Source organism: Triticum aestivum, chromosome 1A (assembly GCF_018294505.1).
Source record: "Triticum aestivum cultivar Chinese Spring chromosome 1A, IWGSC CS RefSeq v2.1, whole genome shotgun sequence".
Lineage (NCBI taxonomy): Eukaryota > Viridiplantae > Streptophyta > Magnoliopsida > Poales > Poaceae > Triticum > Triticum aestivum.
The window spans coordinates 205,871,318-205,897,488 of NC_057794.1; the positions used below are offsets into that span (position 1 = coordinate 205,871,318).

Consider the following 26,171-nt stretch of genomic DNA (forward strand, 5'->3'; position numbering starts at 1 on the left):
ATACGTGAGGATCGTAGACGGCGACCCTGTGAAGCTAGCTAGGATGTTGGAGATACAGTCTTGGTTTGACAACAAGGACCAACTAGCGGCGACGGCGACATCCATGGCCAATTATCTGCAATAGAGTGAAAAGGCGGCGATACTCCCGGAGGTAGTCGCGCCGGAGTACATAGAGCTACTCCTCTGGGCCAGGGAGCAAACAGATTCACCGAATCCGATCGTGTGGGAGCGGTGGTGGGAGTATCGATCCCAGATGGAGCATCCACCAGAGATTGAAGGATCGAGCATCTACATGGTGTCGTTTGTGAGGGTGTCCTGCCAGAGCGAGCCAGTGGAGTCTTCGTCGATCGAACCCAACTGCAAGAGGAGAAAAGCAGTTGGCCCGACGACGCTTCCGCCATCGTCTCCCTCGCCATTCACATCATCTCACGGGGCGGCTGTCTGCCGCCGAGGAATAGGAGGGGGCTGCCCCCCAGCCCAATAGTCGGGCAGGTTGTGAATTGTCAGGAGGAGCTTAGGGTTGTCAGTATTTGCAGGTTGTGAATTGTGTTTTGTGTTGTGTATTTTGAGAGTACTTTCGGATATGAATGTCTTTTGAATTTCAGATTTGCAGTATTGAGCATATGAAGTATTTTATGAATTCTAGATATCTATTTTTAGCACTTAAAAATATAGTTTCATAGGAGTATAAAAGTGTAGACAATGTGATTCTCAGAGAAGAAACTGCAAGTTTCAGTTTCAGATAAGAAACTACAAGTTCAGTTTCAGATAAGAAACTGCAACTTTCAGAGGCAGAGCATTTATATTAACACGGCCTTTTCAAACAGGGTTAACATCATGTTGGAAGTTTTATTCATGGTCGAAAATGGAACTACCAGCCAGTTAACATCATGCTGATCAACATTCATGCATAGCACATCTTCATATGATGCACAGTCAAAATGCCCAGACAATGTCGAGTGTGCGAAACACAGAGAAAACGAGGGACGAAGTTTTGGCAAGTGTTGGACGTGGTTTTGGGCTGCCCCGTCTAGGCTTTCATTTTTAACATGCGCAGCCCACGTCCTCGGATGGGAGGTCCATAGGCCTGTTTGTATTTTCTTAGGGCCATCATGTATCTACCGGCCTATGGACCTCCCATCCGAGGTTTTATTTTTGGCAGCCCAATTTATGTATTTTTTTGAAGAAAACGCAAAGGTCTGTTCTATTTTTATATAAGAATAGGAATGCCAGGTCCAACTTATGTTTCCCTTCTAACTATATTGTATATATTTAAATTATTCTATAAGTTGACTATTTAGTTCACATAATTGGCAAATAGATGACCGCTCTCGCGATCCCCTTCGCCCCCGTCACCACCTCCACCCTCGCCGCCGCCCCCGCCACTACCTCCACCCTCGCCGCCGCCATAGATCTCGCCGCCACCCCCTGCCTCCTGACTCCGGGCGCGCCTGCCCCCCTCAGCAAGTCCGCTCGCGCACCCCATGGAGTCGCTGGCCATATCCACGGGGGAATGGCTGGAAGACAGGCAGATGTACAAGATGCATCTCCCACATGTCTACAAAGCCTTCCCGCGGATGCTCCAGCCGCTCGACTCCGTCGCACCGGCGGTGCTGCGGGAGACTCGAGGGAGGAGATGGAGGGAGCAGGCGATGCGGATCCGTGACGACGCTCTCCTGGACCCAGTTCACGCGCGAATGGAGGGAAGCAGAGGAGGAAGCTGCGAGGGAGGAAGCCAAGGAGGGACCGAATCCGTTCTCTCACTCGCGCAGGTATGCTCGGATGTGCAAGGATCATGTGGATTGGGAGCTGCTAAATCTAGCCCTGTGGATCTACTTCGAAGGAGATTTCTCGGAGAAGCACAGGATGCCCCACCCCAGTGAGCCGCCGATTGCGTTCGTTCGATGGGCGAAAGGAGAAGTGAATTCAGGAGATCCACGCCGTGCTACGAGATGGGAATGCTTGACTGGACTCCTGCCCACCAGCACGCCACTGGAGCCGGAGCAGGTGGATCCCCAACCTTACCTCTCCCTCAAACCTGCAGAAGATTGAAATTAGGCTTGCAATCTGCTTCAATTGAGCTGTCTGGTGGTTATTTCTACTTCTTGAGAGACAACATCTGGCTGGAGGATGAGAAGGAACCAGGAACTCCGATGAATTTCCCCTATCACAATGGGGGGAGCGCTGGTTGGGTAGTGGTACGGCCCACCTCCTCCCCAAATGGGGGCACAATCTGGGCAGGCTCCTGTAATTGCCCAAGATCAATCTGCTGGTGGTTTTGACTCTCAGATCAGTGGGAAATCTCAAGGCAAGAATCAGTAAAAGAAGAGACAGAACATCCAGAAAACTGCTCCTTCCCCTGCTTCGGGCCTTATGGCATACTCTGAGGTGATCTGCTACAACTGTGGGGAACCAGGGCATCATTTGGATAAATGTGTCAAGCCCAAGAGTTGTTTTATCTGCAAAATGGTTACCCATAAAGTTGAGAATTGCCCTGTCAGAAGGAAAACCCACAGTTCTCCTAGATATGTTGGAAGTGTTGCTCCAGGATTATGTCCACCATTGACAGAATTTCCTGTGACTCAGAATTAGATAGTTTTTCCCCTTTCTAGTTGTAGAGCTCTGCCCAGATGTGGTAGTGACCACACTCCTTTGCTCTGGGACTCTGGTCTTAACCAAACTCCAAAGAGCAATAGTTTTAAATTTGAAAAGTGGTGGTTGCTTAGAGAAGATTTTACTAAGCTAGTCGGGAAAATCTGGAATGAGCCTACTGGGAGCAGCTGCCCCCTAGAAAATTGGCAGATCAAAATCAGGAGATTTAGAAGAACTACCAAAGGGTGGAACTCCAATGAGGAAGCTAATCTTAGAAGATACAAAAGGATTCTCCTCCTTGAGTTTGATTCTCTAGATATTAAGGCAGAAACCACTGACCTCTCTGAGGCTGAGACTAATAGATTAAACTTTGTCCATGGAGAGCTCAAGAAAATTTGGCTTCAAGAAGAAATCAAAGACAAACAAAGGTCTAGAGATAGGAACATTAAGGAGGGTGATAGAAATACTGCTTACTTCCATGCAGTAGCTAACTAGAGGAGGAAAACCATCATTCACTCCCTTGATGGCCCTAATGGCCCTGTTACTGAGGTAGATGAGATGCTAAAAGTGGCTAGTGACTTCTACAAAGACCTGTTTAAGAAAGAAAACCCTTCTGGGTTCTCTCTACAAAACAATTTTTTCTCTACTTCTGAAAAAAGTCTCTCCTGCTGAAAATGAGCTGCTAGAAGACCCTTTTTCAGGGACAGAGGTGAAGGAAGCCATTTTTAGCTCTTATCCTGATGGGGCTCCTGGTCCTGATGGGATTCCTTCTTGTTTTACCAGCATTTTTGGGACTTGGTGAAAAATGATCTCTTAGATCTTTTCCAAGCCTTTCATAGAGGAGAGTTGGATCCAGCAACTTACTCATGGGGGGTCTGTTGGGGTCAAGTTAAATAACTGTGAAAGTGATTTTTTCCTTGCTGGTAAAGGCCTTAGGCAAGGTGACCCCATCTCCCCGCTTTTGTTTAATTTAGTAGTGGAGGTTCTTACTAAAATGCTGAGCAAAGCTGCTGATCATAGTCTGATTGCAGGGCTCTGTCCTGAGGTCTGCCCTGGTGGCATCATCTGCCTTCAATATGCAGATGATACCATCCTTTTCTTAGACAATGACTCCACACATGCTAGCAATCTGAAAACTGTTCTAACCTGGTTTGAACAAGTCTCAGGCATGAGAATCAACTACTCTAAAAGTGAACTCATCCCTATCAACATGGATGATCAGGAGTTAGCTGAGTTCCTCTCTATTCTAGTCTGTAATAAAGGTAACTTACCCATTAAGTACCTAGGTATCCCTCTCCACTATGATAAACTGAGGAGAGAGGATATCCAACCCCTTCTGGATAAAATCGTTAAAAGGATTGCTGGGTGGAGGGGCAAACTTCTCTCTTACAGAGGTAGATTGATCCTCATACAAGCTTGTTTGGCTAACATTCTAGTGTATCTCCTCTCCTTCTTCAAGTTCCCTAAATGGGCAGTGAACCTCATCAATTCTTAGATGTCTCATTGCTTGTGGAATGATTTTGAGGGAAATAGGAAGCTACACCTTGCTAATTGGGCCCTAGTATCTATGAAAAAAGATTTTGGAGGCCTAGGCACACCTAACCTCCAAGAAATTAACACATGTCTTCTAGGGTCTTGGATTAAAAGATTCTATGAGGAAGACCTGAAACCCTGGAAACTTCTTATTGCCCATAAATACCTAGGAAATAAACCTAATATTTTTGTCCCTTCCTCCAACCCTAAGACCTCTAGATTCTGGATAGGATTAAAATCTATTATGCATGCTGTGAAATTTGGCTACAGATGGAACATAGGGGATGGGAGCAGAACCAGGTTCTAGGAAGATACTTGGTTTGGCACATCCCCCCTGGCAGTCCAATTTTGTCCTATTTACTCTGTCCGCAATGAGCTTAACAAAAGTGTCAATGAAGTTTGGGACGGTCAATACCTAAAACTCTCTTTTAGAAGGAACTTTAGTGATAGTCTCATGGAACAATGGTTCCAGTTGGAGGAAATCGCCAAAAGCATTACCTTTACTGCCGAGCCGAATGCCCTGATTTGGCAGCTAGACAATAAGGGGAAGTATTCCTCCAGCTCCCTCTATCATGTTATCAACTTTAGAGGGGTTCAACCCGTGTTTATCCCTGCTGTCTGGAAATTGAGAGTTCCCCCTAAAATTCATGTATTTCTCTGGCTTCTCTCCAAAAACAAATTAATGACTAGGGATAACCTTAGGAAGAGACACATCATCAAACCCCTTGATTGTGTTTACTGCTTGGAACAAGAGTCTTGTTCTCACCTATTTTTTGAATGTATAGTTGCTAAACATCTCTGGGCCCACATTGAGGAATATTTCTCTAGTCAGATTGGCTCATCCTTTGAATCTGTCGCCAGATTCTGGATTGCTACCAAAAAGTGCTCAGTTTTAAACATTGTTAGCTCAATTATCCTTTGGTGCCTCTGGAAATATAGAAATGCTATGATTTTCAGTAACACCTCCTGGATTTCCATTTCGCAGGTCTTGAGGTTGATCGGGAACATGGTGAGGAACTAGGCAATTCTCTCCTCCAGATTGGACAAGGACAAGTTGATGAGCTTCGTGGAAACCCTAACAAGATCCCTCCAGAAACCGTTGGCGATCACTTGTGGCTGAACAAGGCTCGACCTGCTCTGGGGCTGGACCCGTGGGCTTGTCTCAAGATCTCTGATGAAGATGATGGGCACCTGGCACCGAAAAAGAGGGACATCCACCATGCTACGCCTTCTAGCTCGGTGTCTCCGCTTGCTTACTGGTCGCTGCAGGCTGACACGGCCCCTCGGCTGAAGACCATGAAGGCTTCGCTGGACCCTCATTGTGTCATTTGAGTGCTCTATCCGCTCTACCTTTGGCACCACTCAGGTGATTTGTGTTATTCAGAGAACTTGTTCATACACCCCCCCTAGTTTGTAGCTTTTCTACCTTTGCTTTTGAACTACTCTTTGAGCTGCTGTATCAAAATATGTTGTGGTTTCGTTCTCAGCAATGGAACCGGGGAGATGCTCCCTGTTTTTCTAAAAAAATATTTTATATGTTATTATATAAAGCTTGGTAAGACTGTAAATTTAAGGACGAATGTAATAATATCGCTTATTATTTAAATATATTTATAACAAAATGCTCAGCCCCTTTTATTTTTTGATAACATTGCTGGCCCAACCCAACATTATAATTAGAATCAGCCCAGCAAAATCATGTATTTCAAGAAAGTGCAAATGAGCTGTAATTTTTTAGGAAATAAAATAAACGGGCCGCATGGACGCTACATTATTTGTTCACACAGCCCGGCTAATGGCTCTAATTCAAAAAAAGATCAAGTTGACTATATATTCTACCACGCAAAAAAAGAATGTAACTTCTGAAAAAATGGGTTGAATACGTGCCACATTTTTGGAGGCTGAAATGTGGGCAAATAGGTCGAAGCGAATGCAAGTCGTTGTCAATTTAGTCAACAAATGATTCTGGCATGTTAGTCGTTGGATTTACATCCAACGACCGGCATCCATCTTCAATCTCTCATCTTCTTCCTCCAGCGCCGCCGGGACTACCTCCCGCCTCCTGCTGCTAGCAGCTCTGCTTAGCACGCTTCGCTATGAAGCGCTACTCCACTGTTGGCCAGGCCATCCCTCCACCCCTCCACACCTCCTGTTCTTCTCCACCGACTGCCGAACCACACCGCACTAGAACCAGTTAACCCTCGTACACCTCTCTATCTGCGACTCTACTCCCGCGTCTTCCCATCTCCGGCTCGTTGCTGTCCGGGGCCTCGCCGTCGTCCACCACCTTGGATGCGCTCGATGCGGCGTGGTCAACATGGTCAACGAACGACACCATCGGAAGTAGACTGTCCATGGAGAGGCTGACAGCTGGGTCCACGGCCGCACACAAGGAAATGTCTCATTATTACGTGCAAAATAATGATTCCTCCACCTGACATCTAGGACCCACCGGAAGGGCCTCTGTATTTCGCGAAATAAAGTGCCCCCCGCTGACATGTCGGACCCACCAGCTATCTTCGCACGCAAGGAAGTGCCTCCTTATTACGCACAAAAAAAAAATGAATATTCCCCCTGCCAGCTGGAACCCAGCATAGTTGGGTCTACCAAGTTGACGGGGATGGAGGGCTTTGTCAACTTAGTCAATATGAACGATTCTAGCTCCTGTTACCGTACGATATTCATCCAACGGCTGTAGTGCTTCTTCAACCTCTGGTCTTCTTGCTCCAGCCGCCCAAACCAGCGCCGGTCGTGCCGCGTGCTCCTACCTCCCGTGGCCGGCTGTGATGCCGCGGAGGCCTCACCGCCCCCTACTACTCCCTCCGCTGGCCAGGCCATCCCTCTACTCACCCACACCCCCTGTTATTCTGCGGCGACGGCAGCCTCACACCGCAGTCGAACCAGTGAACCCTCGTAGTCCTCTCTGCGCGGGCTTCCACTATCGCGTTGTCCCCTTCCTAGGCCTCTCCGTCGTCCACCGCCGTGGTGCTCTCCGCGCGGCGTGGTCAACATGGTCAAGGAATGACTTCCATCGGAAGAGTACTGTACGTGGAGAGGTTGACAGCTGGGTCCACGGCCACAGCCCAGTTTTTTGTGATTTGCCAAGTCGCTTTGTCAGGCTTGTTGGGCTACAAATATTTCAAGACGAGGAGAGATTCCATTCGGCTGGCCGAGGAAATGGCCCATCAGTAATGAGCAATGGGTTGTACATTTTTAAAACACATCAAACCGGCAATTAGTTTCAAATGTCTTTTTTTTTCATTTCAAGATTTTAAATTACATTAATTTTTATGCGTGGAGAATTTGTTGGATTTTATATTGATATACATTTATTTTTAAAATCAGTTTGAATGTGAGTCGAAATTTCGGGATTAAAAACAGTTCGGACCGCACCGAAATATGCAAAATTTCGTATAATTTTTTAACCGTTGCCACAATATGGGCTGTAATGCTAACAAAAAGAATATGGGCTCCAAAAAAACCTTAAGAATTAGCAAATGGGCTGTAAATTATTAGAAATAATGGCAGATGGGATGTATGCTGTTTTCCATAGATTTGAGGCTTTCCTAGAAAAAGGTTGACACACAAGCACTGACTGTTGGATGTCCATCCAACGGCCGTCGTGCTTCTTCAATCTCTGCTCTTCCTGCTCCAGCCGCTCAAACAAGCGCCGGCGGGACTGCCTGCTCCCTCCTCCTCGCGGCCGGCTGTGCTGCCGTGCAGGCCTCACCGCCCGACCGTACACCCATCGCTGGCCTAGCCATCCCTCTACTCACCCACACCTGTTGTTATTCTCCAGCGACGGCAGACGAACCAGTAAACCCTCGTACAGTCGTACTCCCCTCCGCGTGGGAAACAACTGCCGAGTCTTCCCTGCCTCCGTGTCGTCCCCTTCCTAGGCCTCGCCGTCGTCCACCGCCCTGGTGCTCTTGGCGCGGCGTGGTCAACGTGGTCAAGGAACGACTTCCATTGGATGTGGACTGTACGTGGAGAGGCTGACAGTTGGGTCCATGGCCGCAGCAAGAAAGTGCCTCCTTATTACGCGGAAAATAATGATTCCTCCACCTGACAGCTGGGACCCACCGTACGGGCCACTGTATTTCACGAAAAAAAACGTTTCCCCTGACTGCTGGGACCCACCAGCTACATCTTCGCATGCAAGGAAGTGCGTCCGGGCAAAAAAACGATTCGCCCCCTGACTGTTGGGACCCACCAGCTACATCTTCGCAGGCAAGGAAGTGCCTGACAGTCGGGACCCACCTGGTCGAAGCATACGTAGCGTTGTCATTCTGGTCGCAAACATGTACGTACATACTGGTCGATGTAGAGGCGCGCACGTGTCATAGTAGAGGCGTGCACGTGTCGTAGTAGAGGCGCGCACGTAGCATGTACATGTACGTACAACGGCCAGGGTGCAAGAAAGAAAATACGGCCACGTATGTGTACATACGGGCGGGGTCTCGAACGCCTACTCGCGCATACGTATGGCCAGGGCTCGTGTACATGGCTGGGTCGGAACGGAGAAACAGCGTCGTCTTCGTGTTCATGGGGAGGCAACGGAATGAGTCGTGTTCATGGGGAGGCAACGGAATGCGTCGTGTTCATCGGGAGGGCTTGGACAGAACAGGTGATGGAAACGAGGCCTGGCGTACCGCAGAACGGAGAAAACGGCCTTGTGTTCGACCGGCCATGTTCGAAACGGGATCCTGTTCATCGGGAGGGGTCCAGCATACCGCAAAACGGAGGAAACGGACCTCCTACGGACGAAACGGGGGTCCTGTTGATCAGGAGGGGTCTGGCGTACCGCAAAACGGAGGAAACGGACTTGTGTTGGAGCACTACGGTCGAAACGGGGGTCCTGTTCATCGGGAGGGGTGTGGCGTACCGCAAAACAGGACTCCACGGGATACTGTTCATCTCCACCGTCGACCTCCTCCAGCCTCCATAGGCTCCTGTTCATCCAGCCTCCACGGGCTTCTGTTCATCCAGCCTCCACCGCGCGCTACTCCACCGGCTACTGTTCAACCACCCCTCCACCGTCTACTGTTCATCCAGCCCTCCACACCATGGGGTCTTGTTCAACCACCCCTCCACGGGCACCCCTCCACCGTCTACTGTTCATCCAGCCCTCCACACCACGGGGGCCTGTTCAACCACCCATCCACCGTCTACTGTTCATCCAGCCCTCCACACCACGGGGTCATGTTCATCCATGCCTCCACGGGCACCCGTCCACCATCTACTGTTCATCCAGCTCTCCACCACACCACGGGGTCCTGTTCATCCAGAGGCAACGCCACCGCTCACTGTTCATCCAAACCCCCCCGCAACGCTCACTGTTCATCCCATCGATCGGCTTCAGTAAGCAGCAGTAGCGAAGGAATCGTTTGATCGGGTTCAGTCAATAGCCATCGATTGATCGCTCGGCTTCAGTAACGCGTAGCCTGCAGTGCAATCGCTCGGGTTCAGTTAGAGCCCAACGCCTCGCTCGGGTTCAGTTAGAGCCAATGCCTCGCACACACGCGCGTACGTGTACAAGAGAAACGCGCATCGCTCAGCCCCCGACCTCCCACTGTAACCGGGAACTCCCCGAAATTTCCTCCCCCTCACTTCTACCACGGTTTTTTCCATCATGGACAACCCAAAGAATGTCATGCAGCTGCGTCTCCGGCCCGCCCAGGATGAAAAGCCTATTTTCTATCATGATTTTTTGTCATAGAAGTAGGAGCCCACCACATCTAGGATGATACCGGGTTTTGTCACAATTATCGTCATAGAAGTGTCATATGTATGACAGAAAAAAAATTCATTCGGCCCAAAATGTCACGGATGTGTCTTTTTTTGTAGTGTTAGTTTCCATAAGTACCCCGCTGCCACGGGAGGGTAGGACAAAAGGTGTCATGCAAGTTCTTTTCCATAAGCACGTGTGACTATATTCGGAATACATGCCTACATTATATCAATGAACTGGAGCTAGTTCTGTGTCACCCTAGGTTATGACTGTTACATGATGAACCGCATCCGGCATAATTCTCTATCACCGATCCATTGCCTACGAGCTTTTCCTATATTGTTCTTCGCTTATTTACTTTCTCGTTGCTATTGATATCATCACTACAAAATACCAAAAACATTACTTTTACTACTGTTACCTTTTGTTACCGTTACCACTACTATCATATTACTTTGCTACTAAATACTTTGCTGTAGATACTAAGTTTCCAGGTGTGGTTGAATTGACAACTCAGCTGCTAATACTTGAGATTATTCTTTGGCACCCCTTGTGTTGAATCAATAAATTTGGGTTGAATACTTTACCCTCGAAAACTGTTGTGATCCCCTATACTTGTGGGTTATCAAGACTATTTTCTGGCGCCGTTGCCGGGGAGTATAGCTCTATTCTTTGAGTCACTTGGGATTTATATCTGCTTATCATTATGAAGAACTTGAAATATCCAAGAACCAAGATTTATCCCTCAACTACGAGGGGAGGTAAGGAACTGCCATCTAGCTCTGCACTTGATTCACCTTCTGTTTTGAGTAAGCTTGCGACACCTAAAACTGCTTCTGCTATTCGTTCTGATATGTCGCATGTTATTGATGATGCTACTTCTGCTATACATGATACTTATGATGAAAGTACTTCTATGCTTGATACTATTGTGCCACTTGGTGAATTTCTGGATGAACAACTTGCTAGGGCTAGAGAGATTGAAAATATTGAATCTGATAATACTGATGAAAGTGATGATGAAGAATCACTTGTTATTCCTGAGGGTTATGTTTTTGATCAAGAAGCCTCTTTAGCTATTTTAGCTTGCAAAGATAGATGCGAACTTAAGAGGTTATTAGCTAAATCGAATAAGCAATCTCTAAATGCTAGAATGAAACCAGACCCTGCTTTTGCTACTTCACCTATTTGTGTTACCGATAAGGATTATGAATTCTCTGTTTATCCTGATATAATTACTTTGGTTGAATCTGATCCTTTTCATGGCTATGAATCTGAAACTGTTGTGGCACATCTTACTAAATTAAATGATATAGCTACCCTGTTTACTAAAGATGAGAGAACTCGCTACTTTTATATCCTTAAAATATTTCCGTTCTCATTAAAGGGTGATGCTAAGATATGGTTTAATTCTCTTGATCTTGGTTGTGTGCGTAGTCCCTAGGATATTATTTATTACTTCTCTGTTAAATATTTCCCTGCTCATAAGAAACAAGCTGCTTTAAGTAATATATATAATTTTGTGCAAATTGAAGAAGAGAGTCTCCCACAAGCTTGGGGAGGCTTCTCCAATTACTTAATGCTTTGCCTGATCAACCTATTAAGAAAAATGAAATACTTGGTATCTTTTATAATGGACTAACCGATGCTTGGATAGTTGTGTTGGTTCTGTTTTCAGGGAAAGAACACTGGATGAAGCTGAAATTCTATTGAATAATATGTTGACAAATGGAAATAATTGGACACCTCCGGAGCCAATTCCTGAGCCTATTCCTAAACCAACTCCGAAGATGTGGGGTATTCTATTTCTCAGTCCTGAATATATGCAAGAGGCAAAGAAATCTATGAAAGAAAAAGGTATTAAAGCTGAAGATGTTAAGAAATTACCTCCTATTGAAGAAATACATGGTCTTGATTTACCGCCTGTTCAAGAAACTCATGGTCTTGATAACCCGACACAGGTAGTAAAGGTAAATTCTCTCTATAGATATGATAAAGCTGAAATCCCATTTAGTAAGTTTGCTAGCCCATGCTTAGATGAGTTTGATAAATTTATGGCTAAGCAAGAAGACTTTAATGCTTATTTTGGTAGACAATTGAAATACAATTCAAATATGCTTGAACACTTGGGTGATTATATGGCTAATGTTAAAGGTGAACTTAAACTTATTAGTAAACATGCTTCTATGGTTACCACTCAAGTAGAACAAGTACTTAAATCTCAAAATGATTTGCTCAATGAATTGAATAGTAAAGATAACGATAATGTTGTTAGAGTTATGACTAGAGGTGGTAGAATGACTCAGGAACTTTTGTATCCTGAAGGCCATCCTAAGAGAATTGAGCAAGATTCTTAGAGAAATAATGTAGATGCACCTAGTCCTTCTAAAAGGAAGAAAAAGAAAAATGATAGGACTTTGCATGCTTCTAGTGAACCTATTACTGAAACACCTAAGAATCCAAATGATATTTCTATTTCTGATGCTGAAACTCAATCTGGTAATGAACCTGAAACTAGTAATAATGTTACTGATAATGTTCATGATGATGCTCAACCTAGTAATGATAATGATATAGAAACTGAACCTGTTGTTGATCTTGATAACCCACAATCAAAGACTCAATGTTATGATAAGAAAGACTTTGTTGCTAGGAAACATGGTAAAGAAAGAGAACCATGGGTTCAGAAACCCATGCCTTTTCCTCCCAAACCGTCCAAGAAAAAGGATAATGAGGATTTTGAGCGCTTTGCTGAAATGATTAGACCTATCTTTTTGCGTATGCGATTACCTGATACGCTTAAAATGAATCCTTATGCCAAGTATATGAAAGAAATTGTTACAAATAAAAGAAAGATACCGGAAGCTGAAATTTCCACCATGCTTGCTAATTATACTTTTAAGGGTGGAATACCTAAGAAACTTGGAGATCTCGGTGTACCCACTATACCATGCTCTATTAAAAGAAACTATGTTAAAACTGCTTTATGTGATCTTGGAGCCGGTGTTAGTGTCATGCCTCTCTCTTTATATCGTAGACTTGATTTGAATAAGTTGACACCTACTAAAATATCTTTGCAAATGGATGATAAATCAACTGCTATACCTGTCGGTATTTGTGAGGATGTGCCTGTTGTAGTTGCAAACGTTACTATTTTAACGGCCTTTGTTATTCTTGATATTCCCGAGGATGATAGTATGTCTATTATTCTTGGAAGACCCTTTTTGCATACTGCAGGGGCTGTTATTGATTGCACTAAAGGCAGTGTCACTTTTCATGTTAATGGTAATGAGCATACGGTACACTTTCCGAGGAAACAACCTCAAGTTCATAGTATCAACTCTATTGGAAAAATTCCATCGATTATATTTGGAGGTTTTGAATTTCCTCTTCCTACTGTCAAGAAGAATTATGATATTCTTATTATTGGGGATGTGCATATCCCCGTTGAGGTAACATAGTGTTATTCGAAATTTCTCCGGTTCCATGTTATTCGGAATGAGTTCGTTAACAAGACTTGATCAACCTTGTTAGTGGATCCCTTTTGATGATCATGAGATGGATGAAACTAGAAGGCACAACCTTTTGTACCCCACTTTTACTTTCTGTTATTTATATTAAATAAAATAAAAATAAATATTTTTCTGTTTGTTATCTAATTATCCGTGCAATATAAAAATACCCCGAAAATAAAAGTTCTCCAAATGCCCTGAAATTTAAATATGATTTTTTCTAGAATATTTGAGAATATTTGGCACTGAGAACACAGCAGGGGGGTCAACCACCTGCCCACGAGGGTGGAGGGCACGCCCTACCCCCCCTGGGCGCCCCCCCTGCCTCGTGGGCCCATGGTGGCCCTCCTCCACTTATTCTTTCACCCACACACTCCTTCTTCCTCCCCCAAACACGAATATCCAGCTCAAACCCGAGTCCAAGCTCATTTTGCTGCCATTTTCGATCTCCTTGCTCAAAGCACCTCTCACAAAACTGCTTGGGGAGATTGTTCCTTGGTATGTGACTCCTCCATTGGTCCAATTAGTTTTTGTTCTAGTGCTTTATTCATTGCAATTTTTTGCTGCTTAGGTGACCCTGTTCTTGAGCTTGCATGTCAAATTTATATGGTCAAAAGTAGTTTTGATGCATGATATAGGCCCTAGGCACTTGTAGGAGTAGTTGCTATCAATATTATTGAGTTTGGTTTACTTTTATTTTGAAGTTACTAAAAAAATTCAGAATTTTTTTTAGAGGAAGAAAAATGCTTAGGAAAATGTTCCAGGGTGGTTCTTCAAGGAAGCAAGGACCCAGGCTTGCAATGCGTGATGCTGATGATGAGCCACCAAGAGACGCTCCAGTGCGTCCTTGTGAATGGCCTTCTGAGAACTTTATGGATCGAGCGGGAATTAAGGAAGAATTTAACGCATATTTGCGTAATGCTGATCTTGTGAGCTTTGAGGAAGAGAAGTGCAGTCAGTATCGCAATCTCACTAGTACCTTTGTGAGGAGGTTTGAATTTTCATCTTCACGCAATTCTCCAACTGTCCTGTTTGATCTTTATGAAAATTCTTATACTATGGACTTAGAGGATTTTACCACTGCTTGCAAACTTCCACGATGGGGTAGTATAAGGGATCCTCGCAAGTCTGAATTTAGAGATTTTCTTGCTAGCATAACTGTGGGAGAATCTAGAGATATAACACAAGCTACCATAGGGAGCATTCACTTTCCTGCTATACATTATTTTGCTCTCTTCATGGGTAGATGCATTAATGGTAAAGATGAGGCACGTCACATGTGTGTCCCTGACCTCAGTATTCTTAGGAGTGCTGTGTTAGGAGATAAATCTTATAATTTGGGAGCCATTGTTGCACGTAGGTTGCATCTTAATAGATTTAATGGAGATTTCTTTGGAGGAATTTATGCAACCCGCATAGCTAATTTTCTTGGTATAGCCATATGCGAAGATGATATTAAATTACCTCCTGCTTACCTAGACTTTAATGCTATGGTTCACCACCAGTTTGTCGAGAGGAATGAATCACCTCTCCAATATCGACTAATCTTTGACAGGCGTCGTGCTGTCCATATTACTCTCCTTGCTCCTGCCTTCTTTGATCATCAGGCGAAAGGAAGATATACGGTTACCAGAGAGATGCAGATGAGTACGAGAGGAGAGCGGAGGCCGCTCGTCGCCACACTGCAGCTCAACAGGCGATAGCCGCTGCATCGCAGTACAACCCCAGCTATTATTATGGATATCCGCCAGTCCAGTCGTGGCCATAGACCAACTTAGGCCAAAAGCCTAATCTTGGGGGAGTACATATTTCCCACCGACATTACATTTATGTTCACACACTCATTGCTAGATGTCGGTGCTCATACTTTTTCATTTGTATCATCCATCCTAGTTTATTTCTTTTTATGCTTTCTTCTTGTGTGTTTAATAAACCTTAAGAAAAACAAAAAAAATAGTTGTAGCTTTTAATTAGTTTACTTTCCATGCTTGTAGTAGTAATTAAAAAGAAAACCCAAAAATATTTCATGTTCTTCTTTTGCTTGTTGGGAGCTTTCCCATGTAAATAGTTTTATTTCTTTTCTTTTCTTTGGGGGTAGATAGGAGAAGACCATGATTAAATTGTTGAAGTGGCTATTATATGCATAAATGTTGATATGACAAAAGAGCCCATATTGCCTTGTCTTCTCCTGTTTATTGAATGCTTGCAGATTCCAGCTTAGTCCAATGCACGTGCACTATTATTATTATTTTTTGACTGGGAACTGTGGGGCAAAACCCACACAGCAGATCAAAACTTTATTAAAATAAAGAACAATTACAACAGGGTGATTACAAAGAGTAACCAGAAAACAAAAGAAAAGAAGAAAAGCTTACAAAAACTAGCTTAAGGGAGGAGAAAAGAGATCCATTTCAGCAAGTCATCCTTGTAAGAAGATGTGATTCTGTGCTGCATTAGGCTCATATCATGCCTGAAAGCACATCTCCATTTATTGAAACTTGCCCTCTCACTTCTGAACACTTTGGCATTTCTAATGATCCAGATATTCCAGCAGGCAATGAACACCACTTCAGTGAAGAAAGGCTTATGAAAACTTCTCCTTGCCTGAGTAACCAAATCTAGCATGGAGGTGCCAGCCGTCCAATCAATATGCAGATAATTCCAGATCCTAATACTGAAATTGCAGTTGAAGAATAAATGATCCCTAGTTTCTCTAGTCAATAAGGGGCAGAGCCTACAATGAACTCCATCCTCCATGTGCCAATGTCTTCTGTCAACCATATCCTTGGTGTTCAACCTGTCCATAATAAGCATCCAAGCAAAAACCTTGATCTTGAGGGTACATGAGGATTTCCAAATCCAACATAGCAAAGGGTTGAAGAACTCAGACACAAAAGTGTGAGAGTAGAACATCTTAGGCTTGAAGACCTTGGATGAGCCCTGCCAGAACCATAAGTCCTTTGAACTGGGTACTCTACTATGGGAGTCCATCAAACCCTTAATCAAGTTCAACTCATCAAAGGCTTGAGCAGATAGAGGAAGGTGGAAAAGTTGGTGCATATCCTGAGTATTGAAAAATTCCTTAACTGAAACCTAGGGGTCCTTGGCAAAAGAAAATAGCCTTGGAAATCTTGTCTGCAAACTAGAAACTTCACTGCCAAGGTTCCAATTATCAGACCAAAAAAGAGCAGTGTCCCCTTCATTAATCTGCACCCAGGAGCAATCTCTAAAATTGTGCATGACTTTGCAAATATCCCTCCACCAGAAGGAGCCACAATCATTTGTTCCTTGGGGCATTCCTTCATAATAATATGAATCCCAAACTAGGGACACCCAAGGAATATCTCTTTTGTTGAGGAAATTACTAGCATGCTTGAGTAGAAGGGCCACATTCTGAACCCCCAGGTTAAGTATACCAAGACCCCTTTGTTTTTTGGCCTACATATGAGCTCCCAAGCAGCAAGAGATGGGGCTGGCTCATCTCTATGCTTTCTCCACAGGCACTGCCTTTGGATTCTTTCTAACTGTTTGAGGATACCAGCAGGAACAGCTAGGCTACACAGAAAGAAGATTGGCATTGAAGACAGAGCAGAGTTGAGGAACTGCAGCCTTTCACCTTGGTTAAGAAATGATGAGCTGGCAGTCATTCTTCTTTCCATACAGTCAACCAAAGGCATGAAGTCCACCATCTTTAGCCTTGTGGCCCCCACAGGTAAGCCAAGATATGTGAAAGGAATTTTACCAATTTTGCAACCAAAAGCAGCAACAAGATCCTCCATCACAGCAGAGTCAACATTGATTGGAATAATAAATGATTTATGGTAGTTGTCATCCAGACTTGTGGACTGAGAGAACACCTGCAACATATCCTTCAGGGCCAGAAGCTGAACCCTGTCAGCAGGTAGGATGATCAATGTATCATCAGCATACTGGATCACAGGGTAATCTCTATCATGGAAGGGTATAGGGAGGTGAAGAACTCCCTTCCTGAACATATCATTAATCAATGTTTGCAATAGATCGGCAGCTATGATAAAAAGAAGAGGAGATACTGGGTCACCCTGTCTAACTCCTTTTTTGCAAACAAACTTCCTTCCAGGGACACCATTAAGAAGAACAGAAGAAGTACCAGTGGCCAAAAGCTGCTTCATCCAGAGTATCCACTTATCATTGAAGCCCTTATGCCTAAGAATTTGAAAAATAGCTTCATGCTCAACAGAATCAAAGGCCTTCTCAAAGTCCAGTTTGAGAATTACTATAGGTCTCTTGGACTGATGACATTGGTGCAGGTATTCAAAGGTCCAACCAAGATAATCCTGGATTGTTCTGCTCTTAATGAAACCATACTGATTTTTTTTGAATGCACTGCATAATCAACTCCTGGAATCTATTTGCAGCCATTTTGGACAGAAATTTGAGCCCCATACTAGTGAGAGAGATAGGCCTATAATCCCCCACTTCCTTAGGTGATAGCTTTTTGGGCACCAGAGTAATAAAAGAACTGTTAATATTCTCCAAGACAGTAGATCCCTCATGAAAAACCTGGGCCAGATCATAAAAGTCATTTGAAATTAGATGCCAGCATTTCTTGAAAAACAATCCATTGAAACCATCAGGACCAGGTGCTTTATCCACAGGCATGTGCTTGACCACATTGTCCATTTCTTCCTTTTCAAAAGGCTTAGTGAGCACCTCAAGGCCAGCCATAGGGGAAATAAGTGAAGGCAAGTCAAAGCCCATCACAATCCCTCTAGAGGTGCCCATTCTATTCTTAAAGCAACTCCAAATAATTCCAGCCATTTGAGAATGATCAGAGACCACAGAGCCATGAGGTAGCTTAAGACTAGCTATAGAGTTTTTCCTGTGTCTCTCTGTGGCCATAGCATGAAAGAATCTGGTGTTTTCTCCCCCAACCTTAAAATACCTGATAGTGCATCTCTTTTTCCAATATAAAAACTGCAGGTGCAGAAGCTTTTCCAAATGGGTCTTGACAATTCTTCTGAAATTAGTCTCCTGTGTGAAAAGGGGCAAGTGAAAGGCAATTATGACGATATAATGATGGATTGACTGAGATGAGAAAAGCTGGTATGAACTCGACCTCTTTTGTTTTTGTAAATATTATTAGTTCATCGTTCCTGATTCAGCCTATTATGAATAAACATGTTTGCAATGACAATTAGAGATCATAGTTTCTTGTGCCATGCTTGATTAGCTATGAGTTATAATGGTTTACCTTGCGTGCCAACATGCTATTGAAATGGTTATGATGTGGTATGATAGGGTGGTATCCTCCTCTGAATGATTTAAGTGACTTGACTTGGCGCATGTCCACGCATGTAGTTGAAACAAAATCAACATAGCCTTCACGATATTTATGTTCATGGTGGATTATATCCTACTCATGCTTGCATTCGGTGTTGATTAATTTTAATGCATGTTCATGACTGTTGTCGCTCTCTAGCTGGTCGCTTCCCAGTCTTTTGCTAGCCTTCACCTGTACTAAGCAGGATACTGCTTGTGCATCCAATCCCTTAAACCCCAAAGTTATTCCACATGAGTCCACTATACCTACCTATATACGGTATCTACCTGCCGTTCCAAGTAAATTTGTATGTGCCAAACTCTAAACCTTCAAATAAATATATTGTTTTGTATGCTCGAATAGCTCATGTATCAACTAGGGTTGTCTGTATCTTCCATGTTAGGCGGGTTATTCTCAAGAGGAGTGGACTCCGCTCCTCACTCACGAGATAAATGGCTGGTCACCGAGATGCAAACTAAATCAAAATAATTGCAAACGAAACTCCCCCTGGGACTCTTGTTAGTTGGAGGCACTCATTGTTTCGAGCAAGCCATGGATTGATGCTTGTTGGTGGAAGGGGGAGTATAAACTTTACCATTCTATTTGGGAGCCGCCTATAATGTGCGTAGCATGGAAGACATCGCCATCTCTTGGTTGTTATGTTGACAATGAAAGTATACCGCTCAAAATATTATTCACCTCTGTTTCAAAACCGAGCTCTAGCACCTCTACAAATCCCTGCTTCCCTCTGCGAAGGGCATATCTATTTACTTTTATGCTGAGTCATCATCCTCTTATTAAAAAGCACCAGTTGGAGAGCACCGCTGTCATTTGCATTCATTATTGTTAGTTTACATTGAGTATGACTTGACTGGATCTCTTTTACCATGAATTACAATGTCTAGTCAGTCCATGGTCTTTAAAGGTGCTCTGCATTTATGTTTTGCGATCTCAGAAAGGGCTAGCGAGATACCACCTTGTTATATCATATTATGATTGTTTTGAGAAAGTGTTGTCATCCGAGATTTATTATTATTGCTCACTAGTTGATTATGCTATTGATATGAGTAAACTTGAGACCTAAGCGTTATTGCGAATGTGGTTAGTTATAATCTTTGCTGAAAACTAGAATGCTGGCTTTACATATTTACAACAACAAGAGCAAACAGAGTTTGTAAAAGTTTTTCTTTATCATTTTTAGTTTGGCAACTGAATTGCTTGAGGACAAGCAAAGGTTTAAGCTTGGGGGAGTTGATACGTCTCCAATGTATCTACTTTTCCAAACACTTTTGCACTTGTTTTGGACTCTAACTTGCATGATTTGAATGGAACTAACCCGGACTAATGCTGTTTTCAGCAGAATTACCATGGTGTTATTTATGTGCAGAAACAAACGTTCTCGGAATGACCTGAAACTTCACGGAGCAACTTTTTGTAAAATATAAAAAATACCTGCAAAAGATGAAGGCCAGGGGGCCCACCACCTCTCCACGAGGGTGGAGGGCGCGCCTGCCCCCCTAGGGCACGTCCCCTACCTTGTGGGCCCCCTGGTGCCTCTCTGACACCAACTCCAACTCTATATATTGTGTTTCGGGGAGAAAAAAATCAGAGAGAAGAACTTATCGCGTTTTACGATACGGAGCCGCCGCCAAGCCCTAAAACCTCTCGGGAGGGCTGACCTGGAGTCCGTTCGGGGCTCCGGAGAGGGGAATCCGTCGCTATCGTCATCATCAACCATCCTCCATCACCAATTTCATGATGCTCACCGCCGTGCGTGAGTAATTCCATCATAGGCTTGCTGGATGGTAATGGGTTGGATGAGATCTATCATGTAATCGAGTTAGTTTTGTTAGGGTTTGATCCCTAGTATCCACTATGTTCTGAGATTGATGTTGCTATGACTTTGCTATGCTTAATGCTTGTCACTAGGGCCCGAGTGCCATGATTTCAGATCTGAACCTATTATGTTTTCATCAATATATGAGTGTTCTTGATCCTATCTTGCAAGTCTATAGTCACCTATTATGTGTTATGATCCGTTAACCCCAAGGTGACAATAATCGGGATACTTATCGATGATGACCGTAGTTTGAGGAGTTCATGTATTCGCTATGTGTTAATGCTTTGTTCCGGTACTCTATTAAAAGGAGGCCTTAATATCCCTTAGTTTCCGTAAGGACCCCACTGCCACGGGAGGGTAGTACAAAAGGAGTCATGCAAGTTCTTTTCCATAAGCACGTATGACTATATTCGGAATACATGCCTACATTATATCAATGAACTGGAGCTAGTTCTGTGTCACCCTAGGTTATGACTGTTACATGATGAACCGCATCCGGCATAATTCTCTATCACCGATCCATTGCCTACGAGCTTTTCCTATATTGTTCTTCGCTTATTTACTTTCCCGTTGCTATTGCTATCATCACTACAAAATACCAAAAACATTACTTTTACTACCATTACATTTTGTTACCGTTACCACTACTATCATATTACTTTGCTACTAAATACTTTGCTGCAGATACTAAGTTTCCAGGTGTGGTTGAATTGACAACTCAACTGTTAATACTTGAGAGTATTCTTTGGCTCCCCTTATGTCGAATCAATAAATTTGGGTTGAATACTTTACCCTCGAAAACTGTTGCGATCCCCTATACTTGTGGGTTATCTGCACGCAGCGCAACACAGGGAGTTGACGAAGGCCCCGGGCATGAAGGCTCAAGCGTTGTAGGAGGAAGGGGCCGACAGGGTCGGGGCTGCATCTTGGCGATCCAGTGACAACAGGGAATGGAGCTCGATGGAGGCAGAGCAGCGATTGGTGGCGTGTGCGGGCGGCATGTGGAGGTGCAGGAAGGCGGGGCCGCGGGCATCCATGGCCTCAGCAAGGAGAAACAGGGCCAGGGGCATGTCGGGGCGAGGATGAGGGCGCGGGGGTGATGCTTGGTGGTGGCGAACTCCAGGACAGGCGCGTGGAGCAGAGCAGCAGCGCGGAGCTGGAGGAAGGCCATGGCAGAGGTGGTCCGGTGAGGTAGCCAAGGATCCGGTGGAGCTGCTCGCTGGCGGCGGCTAGAGGCAGAGGCAGGGCGGCATCAGTGGACGAGGAAGGAGGTTGCGGCCTCACGAGTTCCAGCGGTGGGGCACGGCTCACCGGCGAGCAGTAGAGTCGTCGGGCGCTGCGCGCAGGTCCATGGCGAGGACGCGAGGGGGAGGGGCGGCCCAAGGCGGCGCTGGAGGGAGCAGCAAGGACGAGGGGGAATCGGGGGAGAGAAGGAAGCGGGCACGGGTGCTTCCTTGCGCTGAATGTGTGCGGCGCTGCGGGAGGGAGGAGAACGGGGAGAGGTCACTGGGAGAGGGGAGATGGAATCGGGCACGCTAGGGTTCACCAGTGGGGCTGGCTGGGCCTTCTAGCGAGGCAAGGAACTAGGCCGGCCTGGAAGACTATGGGGAGGTTGGGAGGCCCAGGTGGCCCGATGGCTGGTTGGGCTCCTCTCTCTCTTATTTTCTATAAACAGAAAATAACAAAGAAGAAAAAGAGAAGAAAGGAAGAGTTAGGGATAGGACTTGGACACGTGGATAATATTCCCGGACTCACAAAAATGCGCTGGTTCCAAGAAAAATAGAAATGGCCAAGATCGAACGATAAGAATTCAAACTCATTTGAATTTAATTCAAATGGGTTTGAACTAGGACGAGGTTTTAGGAGTATCCAAAAATGTTGAGAATTTTGGTAGAGCTCCGGAAAATGAAGAAAGGATATATGGCAAAGTTAGAGGCCAAGAGCTGTGATAACAAAGGCATTGGGATTTTTGCAAGTGTGTTAAGGTGAATTCCAAAATAGTGGAATATGCAACAAGTCTGGAAACTCCTCATGTGCATATTTTAAGGTTTGGTACTGTTCTGCCCTAAACCATATTTTAGAGTTGTTAATCATGCAAAGTGATGCCACCATGATAATCTATGCATTTTTCTACCCCATTTACATATAAAGATTATTAAAATCCGAGCTACGGTTAATTAGTTATGAAATAAATCATTTTAACAAGTTGTTTAAACAATTTTAAACAAACAGCATTTTAAACATTTTAAACATGGATGAAAGTTGGATATTATGAAACTAGATAAAATTCTAAGCAAGTTTCATATATTAAGTTTTTACATATGATGCATAGTTTGAGAGATATGATATGCATGAACCACAGGGGTTTTTTTGTAAAACTGCCAACTCTGGAAAATTAGCTAAATTCGCAGACGCTGAAAAAACATAAGCGGGCCGAAACTGGACAGGAAGCCCAACAGAGGAAAAAAAGAAAAAGAACGCTGGGGTGGCCTCACCATGGGCCTCGGCCCATCTACTGAGGTGGTGGTAGAGACAGGCGCGTCTAGCGGAGCGCTGACTGGGCCGACTTGGCGCTGGCTGGTCCAGATGCGCGAGGCGGGAGGCTACGGGCGTCGCCTCTGTTCGATAAAACACAGAGGAGCTGCGGCGCTGGAGCTCACGACGCTGGCTCGCGAGGGACTCTGGCGAAGCGGAGAGGCAGGGGACGGACACGGGAAAGCGCGGGAGGCCCGGATCCTCCAGATCCGATGGCGCTCAGCTTGTGGAGGCCGGCGGCGAGCTACACAACCATGGAAGCTGTTGTTGTCTGAAGAAAAAAGACAGAGAAGTTCAGAGGGGAAACAAGGGAAGAAGAGGGACCGCAGGGACATGGTAGGGGCGCGACGGCCTGAGGAGAACCTGCGGTTCGGTAGCGAAGAGACGAGGAAGAGAGCGGGTTCGGTGGGGCGCTCGCCGGCGCAGCTGCCGGAGAAGAACGACAGATGACGCGGACGGTCATGGGATTTTGTTCTTGGTTGCGAGGAGGCTCGGCAGTGACCTGGTCGCGGGTCCGACGGACCTCCGATGGTGCGGGCAGCAGCAAGATGGTGAGGCGCGGGCGCTGAGTGGCTCCACGGCGGCTGGAGACGGGTCGCCAGCGACGGGGTCGCGCGGGCGCGCGCTGTGCAGGGAGGAGCTCGGGCGACAGGGACGGCTTCGGTTGATGGTTCTCTGACGTAAAAAGAAAACCATCGAGAGAAGTGAGAGGGAGAAGAGAGAAGCAGGAAAGGAAAGGGCGGCGCAGGGCTTATCTGCTGGTGGTGGTTGCCGGCGGCGAGGTTCGCCGGGGCAGCGGGGTCACGAGGAGGTCGGAGGCGACACAGACATGGACGAAGGAGCTCGAGCTGCAGGAGAGGGCTCGTCTCCTTGCGCGGGCGCACGAGGCAGGGCCTCTGGCAGCAACTTGGTGGGATCAAGGGGATGAGTGGAGTGCTCCGGCTGGATGGATTGATGGGACAAAGAAATTGGGGATGGATCCCGAGAGATTTTGAGTGGGTGGCGGTGGCAGACACAGGATGGATGGGACAGATCCCTAGGTTTTAGGGTTGCTCACTATTTATATTGCAAAGCGATTTAGCGTAGAGGCTATCACGTCCCTACGATCGCAATCGGACGGTCAGGAAAAATAGGCTAGGGAGTCCAAATAAGAAAACGGTGATGTTTTGCAGATGTTTGGGGATGATCCGGACACACCGGTGACGACTGCCCGGGTCGGGTCCGGGGAAGTTTCGGACGCGCACGTGAGGGGTCGGTGTACTGTGCCAAAAAGGGGTTTTCGGACTGTGCGGTCGCATCGGACGGCTCTGGACACGAAGAGGGGTAGGTGGATGGGCTAGGCGGGCTGTGGCGAGGCTGAGAGGAGAGAAGAGAGAGAGGGCCCGGCAGCAATTTTCGGAGACCAAAAACGTCCGACGTTAGACCGGCAGTGGTGCCGCTATAGTTATACTTTGGGGCATCAAACGGATGAAATTTGACAGGCGGTCTACCTACACTAAAATAAGACCGCACGCCAACTTTCAACCCATTCCGAGAACATTTTCCGGCCACTTATAAAATATCTCGGACATGCCGCGGGCGCGGGCGAGTGTGGTTGGACTCAGAACGGACAACGGACGGAACTGGGGGAACCCGGACGGATGCAAGTTTTGAAAACATGATGATGCAATGCATATGATGACATGATAAAATGCAACACGCAAGCAAATGACATGGCAACAATAGCGAATAACTGGAAGACACCTGGCGCATCGGCCTCGGGGCGTCACACCAAGTCTCCCGGATCATGTTCGGTGAGAAAATCATGTTCCCGAAGGTTTCATTCCGTTTGGACTCCGTTTGATATTCCTTTTCTTCTAACCCTAAACTAGGCAAAAACAGCAATTCTGGGCTGGGCCTCCGGTTAATAGGTTAGTCCCAAAAAATAATATAAAGGTGGATAATAAAGCCCAATAATGTCCAAAACAGTAGATAATATAGCATGGAGCAATCAAAAAGTATAGATACATTGGAGACGTATCACGAAGCGCGGTGGCGACGGAGTGCAGATCGATGGAGGGGAAGCTACGGCGCACCCCTACCTGGTGCGCCAAATGTCGGATGTGGGGTTCCGGCAAACCCTTAAGGTTCGAACACTGGGGTGCGCGCGAAGTCTTTTCCTCCCACCGATCTACGCCCTAGCTCGCTAAGATCTCACGGATGAACTCAACGAACTCGCAACACAGAAAGACACAAGATTTATACTGGTTCGGGCCACCGTTGTGGTGTAATACCCTACTCCAGTGTGGTGGTGGTGGATTGCCTCTTGGGCTGGTGATGAACAATACAAGGGGAAGAACAGCCTCCTGAGGTTGAGGTGTTCTTGTGCTTGGCTAACTTGTGTGTATGGGGATGATCTTCCGGATACCTCCCCTGCCCATGGTGGTGGCTAGTCCTACTTATAGAGGCCCTGGTCCTCTTCCCAAATATTGAGCGGGAAGGGATCCAACAACGGCGGGCTAATTTGAAGGGGGGCAGCTAGTACAAGCCATCCTGACAAAAGTGGTCTTCGCCTGCCAAAGGCTCTGGTGGTGATGTCGTCTTGGGCTCCACGATGACCTCCGTCTTGCCGTCCTTCTAGTCTTGGTCTTGTTGCACCGATATGGCAACCTTTGCATGATGCCTCGGTACTCCTCGCCTGCGCAGGCCTCCCTAGCACCAAAGTGGAAACAAGGACGTTGCGCCTACTGGCGCCCGCCTGGTGCCGATCGTCATGGCACACGTCATGAGAGCCTCATGAGGTTTGCCTCGCCCTGATATCTCCGCTCCTTGTGAGCCTGCCTGACTAGGCCACTCCAGAGGAGGTCTTGTGTCATCCGCCTCACGAGGCTTGGCCCCTCGCGAGGGTCTTGGATGCCTTGTTGATGAAGATGGGTCATACGGCCTGCTGGCTTAGCCACGCCGCAGGCAAGCAAGTCTAGGGACCCCCGTTCCTAGAACGCTGACACAAGGCATTCCTCCGGTATCTGGGAGTTGCATAATCTCATAGTCAAAGAAATATGTATTTGACATGAAGAAAGCAATAGAAATAAACTAAACGATCAATATGCTAAGCTAACGGATGGGTCTTGTCCATCACATCATTCT

The 26,171-nt window shown here is 45.8% G+C and overlaps 1 protein-coding gene across 1 annotated transcript; it reads right to left on the reverse strand.

Annotated features, from left to right (window-relative positions):
• Positions 1-22,826: 22,826 nt before the first annotated feature.
• LOC123179106 (uncharacterized) lies at positions 22,827-25,465 on the reverse strand. The gene is made up of 3 exons (XM_044591574.1): positions 25,453-25,465; positions 23,409-24,081; positions 22,827-23,316 (listed from the first exon to the last, which is right to left on the reverse strand). Exons 1-3 carry the CDS (start codon positions 25,463-25,465, stop codon positions 23,265-23,267), a joined length of 738 nt encoding a protein of 245 aa, XP_044447509.1. The 3' UTR covers positions 22,827-23,264.
• Between the last annotated feature and the right edge of the window lie 706 nt (positions 25,466-26,171).

Coding starts and splice junctions, on each gene's coding strand:
- LOC123179106 (XM_044591574.1), bottom strand. Junction 23,317..23,408: donor TCTTCGCTACCGAACCGCAG/GTTCTCCTCAGG, acceptor TTTTTTCTTCAG/ACAACAACAGCTTCCATGGT.